Source organism: Poecilia reticulata, linkage group LG1 (genome assembly GCF_000633615.1).
Source record: "Poecilia reticulata strain Guanapo linkage group LG1, Guppy_female_1.0+MT, whole genome shotgun sequence".
Lineage (NCBI taxonomy): Eukaryota > Metazoa > Chordata > Actinopteri > Cyprinodontiformes > Poeciliidae > Poecilia > Poecilia reticulata.
Genome location: NC_024331.1, coordinates 18,409,445 through 18,420,746, shown reverse-complemented (window position 1 = coordinate 18,420,746; position 11,302 = coordinate 18,409,445). Strand labels below are relative to the sequence as shown.

General features: G+C 42.4%; 1 protein-coding gene across 1 annotated transcript in view; it reads right to left on the bottom strand.

The window, feature by feature from the left end:
• Nucleotides 1-1,126: 1,126 nt before the first annotated feature.
• The window catches only part of mxd4 (MAX dimerization protein 4), a 29,131-nt gene continuing 18,955 nt past the window's right edge, over nucleotides 1,127-11,302 (bottom strand). Inside the window, exons 4-6 of the mRNA XM_008411950.2 lie at nucleotides 5,261-5,375; nucleotides 3,122-3,284; nucleotides 1,127-1,764 (exon numbers count right to left, since the gene is read on the bottom strand). Coding sequence (XP_008410172.1) covers nucleotides 1,592-1,764; nucleotides 3,122-3,284; nucleotides 5,261-5,375 — 451 coding nt within the window. The 3' untranslated portion in view covers nucleotides 1,127-1,591. The remainder of the gene's footprint in view (nucleotides 1,765-3,121; nucleotides 3,285-5,260; nucleotides 5,376-11,302) is intronic.

The following is an 11,302-nucleotide window of genomic DNA, read 5'->3' as shown; positions in this document are numbered from 1 at the left end:
GAGTGAGGTGGAGGTCGGGGGGAACATATTGATTACTAACACCGTCAGAGAGCAACAGGAGGCGCCTCGTCCGTCCATAACCACTATTGTGCATCGGTTACAGTCAAAGCCTGGGGAAAATTCACCCAGAAAAGCCGAGAGGAATAATAATAATAATAATAATAATAATAATAATAATAATAATAATAAATGGTAGGAGAAAGCAAAGAGAAGATTATTACTTCTGCTGGAAAAACTGCAGGATTAGTTTGCTAAGTTCTCTATCCCTCAACAGAACGAGAACAGTTTCCCACTGATTTGTCAGCTTTGACCTGTTAATCGGACGCTGTAAATTCAGGCGAAGCAACAGAGCTGCAGAGGATTTTTCCAATTCTTATCGCTAGGTGGCGCTGTGCAGACGGGCAGAGGTCAGTTAGTGAATCCGACGCAAAGGTCAGCTTACCGTCTACGGGCTAAAGAAACAAAACACAACATAAAAATCTCCCAATGACAATAGCTCGTGGTCCGCCGGGATCACTTCAAAACGTAAGAGGGAAGCCTCTTATCTGCTACATCAATTCGCTACTGAGAAGGGAAAAAAAAAAAACAAAACACAATGTTTGGGTTTTTATAGTTGTAGGGCAGCTCCTTCTTTCCTGTTTTTCTCTCTGAATTAGTAGTCCATCCACACCATCTGGTGGTATAGTGTAGTGGTCAGTAGTGTGGAGTTAGTGGTTAGGCGACCCAACCAGAGGGAGACGTGGACAGTAACTGGATTATCTATTTACACTGTTTCTGCTCCTGCAGCTCTGATGTTTCTCCTGTCGTCTTCACTGAAAGATGAACTGACTATGAAAAAAGGTTGTGGGTAAAAAAAAAACAACAACAACCTGGCTGTGCATTCAGGATGTGATGAAGATGTGAAAACAGGAAAGGGTCGATGTATTTGGACTGGTAAGTTCGAGGGTGTGAACGTGCTCTTAATGTGACCTTTCAAGGGCCTCGGAAAAGTATTCACACCCCGGGAAGCTTTTCACATTTTTCACATTACAATCATAACCTTCAATGTAGTTTGTTGGAAATTTCGTAGCATTTGTCAGCAGAAAGCTTCAAGATGGCTATAAATCCTTAGCAACAGTCATTTCTCTATGTAAAGGATGACAAACAGAAGTGCTTTTCTTTTTTTTTTTCTAGTGCAAAGCCTTGTCTGAATACTTTTTCCTCAGGAAGATAAATGAACCTTGCTTTTGCATTAGGCGATTAACAGGTCAAAGCTGTTCTTCTTCACTGCCTGATTAAGTAATTATCTTTCTAATTATCAGAAAGAAAAGCCACAAACTCTCCTCTGCGCTGTCTGAGCCTGCAGCAACACTCGGTTAGAAGGGGCTGTGTGGGGGGGCGGGGGGGCAGGATGCGTTGGGGGTTGAGGGGTGCCAGGAAGGGGCTCGGCTAGCTTGTCAGCCTGCAGAGGCGTGGCCTGGAACAGGTGGAAGCCGTACCGCCGTCGTGGACCGGTCTGACGCAGGTAACAGGCGCCGTCGGGGGGCGGGGGGGATCAGGAAGGAAAATCAAAACGCTGGGAGGAACTGGTTGGTTGAGCGACGGAAGGTGCCTAACAGTGGTGCGGCTGCAGTCTGTGGGAATGTGCGGCTGTGTAGCTGGTGTCGCTGGAGCTGCTCTGGACGCCGTAGTGGTCCTCCTCCTCTTCCTCCTCCTCGCCGTCGCTGATGCTGTCTATGCTGTCCACCTCGCCCGGGGTGAACTCCATGCCCTCGATGTCCACCTCTGTTTGCGCAAACACAAGGAGACAACAAGCAAAAACGTTGATTTCCGCTCGACTGCGACATATGGCTGGCACACCTGTGAGGGAGCGGGCTGCGCCTGCTGATTAAACCTGGATTTGGGCTGCCTTCAACTCGGAGCAAACAAGGAGCTCTTTTGTGCTCCAGCAGGTAATCCCCCATGCACGGACAAACAACTGCAAACGTGTTTATCTTAACGCAGGATTAGTAAACACACTAAAACTGCGCAAAGCCAAGACTTTTCAGGAAACTCTGACACCAGACTTTTATTAGCAGACATCCTGTAGCTTCCCATTCTGGAATGAAGCTATAAAGCGGCGTGAAGATCCAACACCGACAACCTTCTTATCTCTGAACACCAGTCCACCGATGCAACTGGTTCTTCTGAGTTCTCCTGAGATTTGAAATGGTTTTCACATATAGAACCAGCCTGAACTCAGACGGTCTGTTATTTCTGCAGCGGACACCACAACTTGCTCCGACACGCAGCAGGCAGGCCGCATGACGCAGTAGCTGAAATGCCTCTTTATCTGTAATCTGAGGTGTTAACCTTTTAACCCCTGGGGGACTAACCTGCTGACAGTGTTGGGATAATTGCCTGATCAGGCTGGACATTTTAGAGCGCGGCTGGGTGAAGCTACGAGGCCGCTTTACTTCTTCACATGTGGAGGACAAAAGTATTCATCCCCTCTGAATTGTTTCACATTTTGTCGTCTTACAGCCACAAACCTCAGTCTGTTTTATACAAATTATACGTGATTAACCAACAAAAAGGGGATATAATGCATGGTGTTTAAACTTTTCCACAGGTAAACTTGCAAACTAATTTTTTTATTTTCTTCAGGAATGTCCTGTCCTTAGCAGCCCCACAGGATGGTGCTGCTACCACCATGTTTCATAGTAACAGTGCACAGTCAGGGTGATGTGCACTGTTAGTTTTCTTCCATAAACAACCTAAAAACAACCTAAACAGTTTTCATGAAAAGTAACATTAATAGATGAATATTACCACATCATCTCTGCAGTCTTTATAAAAGTTTGGACATTTGATTAGAAATGATTAGCCCATAGCTTCCATAGTTCAGGCAGCCAGTTTAGATCTAATGTCTAGTTAGAGCTGCAGATGTACTATGGTCATTTACACAAGAAATATATTCATTTAAAATGAATAAAGCCCATGTTTTCTTAGTTTTAAATATGTGCTACTTGCGCTATGTGCCACAGATAGTGGTTGATTGTGGCACAGATAAAATGAAATGTCCTCTGGCCTGCAGAATCTACTGTTTAAATGCTGAAACTTCACTTTAGTTCCTCAGACTTCCTCTGAAGCGTCAGCGTACCTTGCTCTGAGTCGGTGGAGATGGTGGAGCCCATGCTGTCAGTGCGAATGCGCTCCACGGACCCCGACACGGAGAGCTGCTCGAGGCGGCGTTTGAGGTAGCGGTGCTCTCTCTGAAGCTGCTCCTTCACATTTAAAGCCTTTCTGTCCTGTTCCTCCAGCTTCTGCAGACAAAACATACAAAAAAAAAAAAGGCAAAGAGTGAGCGGAGAATTTCATCTTGGCCCAAACACGCCCCCTCCCCGTCAGATCTTCTTTTAACTGGATGCACGATCACCAGTAAAATTGTGTTGTGAAAGTGAATTAAAGGAAATGAAAATGCAAATATAGTATTGAAACGGTACATGAAAATAGTGCAAGGTCCTGCTGTGGATATGCAAGTTCCTTTTTATGCTTTTTGTTTTTTTATTGCGGCTCTAAAATGATTAGTGTCGCTGCTGAATTTTTTGGAGAGCAGCTAAGAGAAATTTGCCTCTGCTTCATATTTATGCCAAAGGACAAATAGGAAGTGGTGAACTGGGATCAATGATTTTGCAAAAAATATATATTAATTTCACATGAAAGGTTGGATTTTAACATTTTCAGGCGGGGGCTATTCATCTGCAACAGAAGATGAATTTCTTTTACTACTTTTAACACGTCTTTGCCAAAGTTACCATTAAGTGAGGTGGCTGCAATCATTCAGTCATCATTGTAGATGCAGAAGGCTTTTGAAAAGCAGGTTTTGTTTTGTATCTGCAAACATCCACACTTCGATCAAACTCACTAAAGCTCCACACAAGCAACTTTCATGAGTGTAGCTACTAAAAGCAGAGAGATTTCCAGGTCAAAAAGGCAAAAAATAAACATGAGCTTCACAGTCATATTCAGACTCTGTGTGAGGTTATATTTTGCGCTCGTTTGCATCTGAAAGTTTTCGGTGGTGAATCAAAGCCACCCCGGGCCCCGAGGCCTCCTGTGAGATGAGAAAGCTCAGCACAGTGACGAGAATCAGCGTGCATCGTCTGAGCTCGAAAAACAGGAAATAAGGGGTTAAAACTCTTGACGTTTGAATTTTCCACCCAACCACAGTGTTGCTGCCTGTAAACAGCACGATCAGTGCAGCATGACCTAAACTGTACCCACAGGTCGCCTTCTGCAGCCTCACAGTCCATGCACCAGCAGCATTTCTTAAGCATTTCTGTATTTCTGCTCACTGTGCGTCGAGCGGATCCTCGTATCGGTGAGCTGATCTCACCATGAACCATAGAGGAGCCGCTTCCAAACATTATATCATCTTCTTATCTACAGATCAGCCACCCACTTCTCTGTAAAGTCCACTTTGTTGACTCATATGTTGAACTTGTTTTTCTTCCTTTCACTGTTGAATTCTTGTTTTTTTTTCTTCTGAATGTGATTGGAAGATTACAAAAACAATGGCAAAAAAAACCAACAAACAAACAAAAAAGGAGAGCAAGGATTTTATAAGGACATATTTGTTTAAATCAAACGTGCTCGCACAAAATACATGCAGCATTTTGTGATAGCCAACAGTGTCTTGCAAAACTATGTAGCGTATACTGTTAAACCCCAAACTTGGGATTTTGTGTAATGGATCAGCACAAAACAGGGCATAAATGTGAGCTGAAATTAAATAGACACATGGTTTTTACGTGATTTTAAGAAAAAAATATCTTAAAAAAAAAAAAGTGTTCATTCAGAAACTAACTTCATCCTGAGCAGAGTTAATAAACACAAGGGCAGTTTGTTGTTTAGCTGGATTTTATTTAGGGGTATCAGAGTATAAATGTAGCTGAATACCCATCAATGATTTTCATTTTTAAATGTGTTTTTTTTAAAAGCTTAAAGCGTTTAATTTTCCTACCATAACACAATTAAGTGCTGCTTCTTTGATGGTCAATCATATAAAAAGCCAGGACAAGGCACAACATTTAACAGGTAAAACCCACAAGTGCTGATTTTATCAGCATACCAGTCCAAAAAAAAAAAAAAAAAAAAAAAAAAAAAGCACATTTGGTAGTTTTGTGAGATAAAAATAAACCGCATAAGCTGTGGTTTGGAACAGTAGCAACCAGTTACAACCACATACATTGTATTTATTTATTTTTTTTTACTTTGTTGTGGCGTGCTCTTTGAGTACCTTAATGTGCATTTTGGCCCTTTTCAGCAGGCTCAGGGTGGTGTGTCTTGTGCTGTCTGGACCCAAAGGCACCAGCTTCTTCAACTGCTCCAAGTAGAGTCGTAGCTTGGCACGTCTGCAAGCAAGCACACAAGAACAAAATGAGTCAGCACCTGTCAAGAATCATGAGCGCACCCACACACAAACACAAACCCACGCAGGTGGAGAGGATCGTCCTTAAAGCTGCAGAAGCAAAACGTTGCTCCATGTGAGCTCTGACCGTCACGGCCTGATCTTGTGCTGGAAAACGGGACCAGTGATGGCGAACACTTTGAGTTGGACCGTGAGATTTTTTTTCAATGCCTGAGGTGCATTGGAGTCTCAGTGGCAACACTGGGTTGAAAAGTTTAAACCATTTGCTTGAGAACAACAAATAGCAGATTTGTATTTGTCTCCAATAAGAAAATATTCTATATTTACATAATAAGTAGTTCTAACAACTATTTTTATTTTTATTTTCAGTGTCTTGCATTTTAGCTTGAGATGGTTTCCAGATTTAACTTATCCTGAAATAAAATAAATGACTCGATAAATGTATCGAATAGCAATTGTCACTGCAATATTAATGTGCGATAACACAAAAGACTGCTTGGACACAATACATGACTGATGAAGCTCCACACTGCAAAACTGATCCAGTCAGTCCAATGGACATCGGCTGCACTTGATGCTCACTCCTGATGGAAAAGGCAGATGCTAAAGCTAACAGAGACGTGTGGACACTGTGATGACATGGGAGCAGTGAAGACAGAGAAAGATGTGGGTTCAGGTATGATTCGCATTGAAAACTGATATTGAACAATAATATTGCAACTGTGCGTTTTCCTATTGCCGAACACACCAAATGAGTTAAATTTACCTCATGTTCATTTGATATTTTTGCCTATAATGATAAAGAAAATCAAGGTTACAAACGACCTTTAGTCATACTGATATTTTCAGTCAAGGTTCCAACGTCATGGGGATATCATACAGCTACTTGCATGATTTTCTTTAGCTTTTTTCATGCAGATTATTGACGTACTTTTTTTTTTTTTTTTAGAAAGAAAACATTTGTATCTACTTTGTTTTCCTAAAAGAGACAGCAATTAATCCATGCTTCCCTTAATCTAAATAAGAGTAAATCTTCCAGTTTGTTAGTTAAACATAACCACAGAGGGCAGAGTCCCTGCGAGGCCGCCTACAGTCTGAAGACTGTAGTGATGGGGAATGCGACTAATGTACACTAGCGATCCTTAAATGTCTCATAAACAGACAAAGCAGCAAAACCTCAAAACCACCTACAGTCAAAACTATGAGCAGCACTCACCCCACCCACCTACTCTCAGAGACACAATGGGTTAACGTTTAAATAACAGCGCGAGTATATGACAACTTTTGACAGATAAAATGAATTTTTTGTTTCTTGTGGCTGATAGTATCAACGAGGAACAGGTGGATCAGGATGCAAGGCTCTCGTCAACACCCACACAGTCTCAGTATGAGGGCGTTTGTTTTCTGTTTCATTCAACTTATTACCGAGTCTTTCGGTTTTCCTCACGGTGGTGTCACCCGTCTTCAAAACGCAGCCAAATGTCAAACCTGCTCGAATAACAGCTAGCAAAGTCGCAGGGAAAATGTTTGAAAAAAAAAACACAAACAAACAAAACAAAAACTGTTGACCAAAATGCCGTCAGTGATATGATGAACATCTGTTCCAGTGAGTTTAACGCTGATCCGAGATGCAGATTGCGACCCTAGAAAACTCAGCATCCAGTCCAAAGCCCTGCAGGCCAACAACCCCGTACCCCTGGGTAAACGGCTCTCTGCATGCACCATCGGGATGTTTATTTAGGTGATAGGCGAGGACAAATCAGAGTTAATCTGTGTGTGCAAGAGGAGCTTTTTGTCGCTCGACACTGTATATGATTCGCAACGTCAACTGAGCCTGCGTGCCCCCTTCTCTCTGTTCTGGGTCCATTCGGATTTGTCCATAAAAGCCTTTCAACCCTCCGTTAGTCAAGCAGGTCCGTGAACAGTTTCTTTGTTCTGGGCCCTCCGTCCCCTTCTTTCTCTCCAGCTCCTTTGGCTAACTCCAACGGAACGGTAAACAAACTCCCAACAACGTGAGATCTGCTCTGACCATCACAATAAACCTAATCAGGGCAACAAAGCTCGCTGGGGCGAGTCGAAGCACGAAGCTTCAGCAATTACAGCCGCGTCGCCGCTGCACAACATCTTCCCTTCCCTTCAGGAAGGGCGTCACCTGCATTTTCCACAGCACCCGCAACATAATAAACTTCCTGAATGAGAGGGACGTGTTTATTTCTGAGGGATCTGGTTAGCTGAGCTTTAACATGTCGGAAATGTGAACGAATCATTTCTCTCTGCAGGTGTATGGAGGTGTTCCACGAAAGAGGGCATGTGAAAGTGCTCCCGCTCTTTTAATCCCCACAAACCCTCGCTCCTGGGGGAAAAAAAAAAAAAAAAAAAGAAAAAGCAGAAAAAACTCGGACCGAACCCCTTCAACTCCGTGCTCCACCCTGCCAACACCAACACGCCCTCAATCCCACTGGAAAACAAGTGTCCTCTGAGGTCAGGGGCGGGGGGCCATCCCCGGCCCGCTCCAGTCCAGCCACATGAAGCGCTTGGTCTGCAGCCAGGGGAAGCAGGCAGGAAGGAGCAGGGGGTCTGCAGCAGAAGGGTGTTTTCTTTTTTTTTCTTTTTTTTTGGGAACAGGAGCGGGGTCTGAGTTGGTGGACGACTTTTTCTGGGGTTGAAAAGAAGGGCTCTTTCAGCGCAGTGTGCTCAGCTGCACCAAGCATCCTCCAAAGGGTAATTTGAGCCAACCGTCATGGACCCCCACCTCAGTCTCAGCTTCTCTTGTGATAAAATAACAAAAACAAGGCGTTCCCCCCCACCCCCCACCCAAATACTGCGCCTGGCGATCCAACTCCCCGTGTAGAAAACTTTGCTTTTGAATGATTTGCTTTCCATACTAGAAAAAGCATCAAAACTTCGCAAATATTTTCAGATTTTGTCACTTCACAACAAACTTTAGTGGATTTAATTGTCAGCGACGAACGTAGTGCAGAATTGTGAAGTGAAAGGAAAATTTTTCACAAATAAAAATCTGAAAAGTGCGGTGTGCTCCAGCTAGAACATCCTGGCCTGGAGACTTTCTGCATTGAGTTAGCATGCAAGTGTTCTCCTGTAGGCTACTCGGGCTTCTTCCCACAATCCACCTACGGGGGTTCATCTCTACCAGCTTTACGTATCTACAGACTGAAATCTATGCCCAAAAATAACTAACGCTCCACTCAATTTGATAGGCAGCAATTTGCAACACAGGACTGAGAACTGGGCTTTGGTTAGGCCATCCTAACTCCTTAATGGGCTTTGATGTTATTTTGTAATAGAACAGTACTCTTAAGAGCTAAGGTATCATAGCTCTGCAGCAGACACTGTGTAGGTCTGACACTTATTTCTGTCTTTCACTGAACACAGTGCTGAGACATGATAATTACTCAGGTAAGTCCTCTTTGGCAAACAATCAATTTGTTAAAGCAATCATGCTTATTTCTGCCTGTCTGACTGCAATATTTTGTGATCAGATTTGTTATTTGCAACAGTGTGTTCATTCCAAAGCTGCTGCACATAAATAGTCAAATCTGATCTTTCCTGATTTTGTCTGGTATGCAGATTTGATATGACGTTCACTAGAGACAACATGATGTTAGCGATCATGTTCATAGAAGCCGATCGTGTTCATGTTTTTTTTACTATCCCTACAATCAAGTGGTGGGAACAAGCACAAACATACAGAAGTTGAGGTGTAAGGCTGACTAAAACTAAATGTCCACAGTATGACCAGCTTCCTTCTCCCAGATGACCGACAGAACCGCCTACCGGGTCCCGTCTGCACGTACACAGTTAACAATGATCACAGCACTCTTGCTAAATTAGTGAATTTGTCAATATTTTTTGCGATTTTTCAAACCCCTGGGGAATAAAAAGCAACTATTGCTCCAAATATAATAACTTTCTCAGTTATTGGAAGACTTTGGCAACAACACATGAAAGCAGCAATTGTACTGCAGTTACAGCAAACAGCGAGTGGCTCCAGGAGTCCGACAGACTGGGACACTGAAGGTGTACTGTGACCTTAATAAAAATAATCGGTGGCCAAAATCAAAATCCCTAGTGGAAATGGTAGGGAAGTATGAGTATTTCTGCAAAGGTCTGTATCACTGTTACAACATGTGTAATCCTCTCTTCTAACCCCTCTACATAATCTGCTCATAGTTTGCATCCTAAACCACTTGAATTGTCTGATTTATTATCTTACAGGCTTATTAAAATTAAAATTTAAGGAATATGTAAAGTAAGTAGGGACTGGCATGTGCTACATTGAAGAAGACCTTTTATATGTTTGCATGCGAGAAGCAAAAAAAAAAAAAAAAGGAATTTTTTAATCTCTGGTTTGAGATAAATTCCCCAAATTATTATAAAACAGCAAATTAGGTATCTGTTACGATTCATTTACCCAAATGAGTTGTTGAGAAGATTGCAGTAATCTTTGACTTTACAAAAAGGTTGGGAATTATAGAAAACGGCTAAAGTTTTCCCTCCCCAACGTTTCCGGCTTTACAAGCTGACAAATGCACTCCAGTCAGTGTTGGGAACATCTTTGTTTGAGGAGAGCGTTGTGTTCCTGCTGCATATCAACAGGACAGGATCTCGTTCAACCCAGCATTGTGTCTGTCAGCTCCCTTCGCAGCAGCATGTGCTCCCCTGTCACGAGACGCGCCGTGTTTTTCCTCAAGAGCGCACCGCTGATTTGCGGTGGGGACCGGGACCCTCGCTCGCCGTTTGTTATTCCTGAGCCGAAGTCACGCAATGTTTATGAGATCATCAGAAACAGCCGTGCCAGGGCTGGCATCTGATGAACGCGATCGCCGTGTCCCTGGGAGTCTTCGCCGTCTGACCTGTGTCGTTTTGAGTCACAACAAATTTTCCAATTTGGGTTCAGATCAGGATGCTCTTTGATTAAAAACACAGCATGAGGCAGTTTGTGGCAGTAGTTAGGGCCAGCTATGAGTTCAGAGAAGTTAAAACTCAGAGTATTATTGTGCGACAGAGACAATGCACAAAACTCACCCTGTTTTCAATCTGTTCAATCTGACCCTCCTGGGAAATGTTGTGTTTATTGTGTTTGAGCACAGCTAACGCTGTGCCGATGCAAAGGGAATTACATTTCCTTTAAGTTGTTCAAATGTCTGTTAAACTAAATCGAGCAACCTGCATCTTTCTGGCATTGTTGGAGCTGTTGACTGAATCACTAGAATTTGATTTCCATGTTTACCCATCTGCTGGGAATCAATACAATCATTAAACCACCAATTAATCATATTTTCACAAGTACAACTCCTTTGTTTAGAAAAAACCATAGACTTATTTCACAATTGTTTATAAGGTGTATTTCACAAAGTGAAATTTAAGTCAAATCCTTTGATTATGTGCCCAAACTTGGAAAATAACGACTATTCTGAACATGATTTCATGGAAATTGTGAAGTTAAAATGTAACATTTTATTCTGTCCTACATGATGCTGATATTTTTTCATGCATTGTGGATCTACAAATTTGCATGTATGGGCTTGAGCAAAAAAAAAAAAAAAAACTTTTACAGCACAAAAATAAATACAACAAACTGAGTAGAATTTCTTGGCTTGATCAATTGGCAAATACAAGGATAAGAAGAAAAAAAAACTATTGCATGTGGAATTTAATCACCACATTTAGCACATAACTGTTACAAAAATATATTTTTTTATATGTTGTCATGCATGCACATTAATAAAAAAACATGCCGCTGCATGTTTCTGTGACGATGTTTAAATGAGTATTTTTGTTATGTCTAAGTGACCCAAGTGGAGCAGAGACTGAAGGGGCTCCAAAGGGTTAACAGAAAAGAAGTGCAACAGCAGCATGGAAACAGTGAGAAGTCGTGGCGCTTGCAGA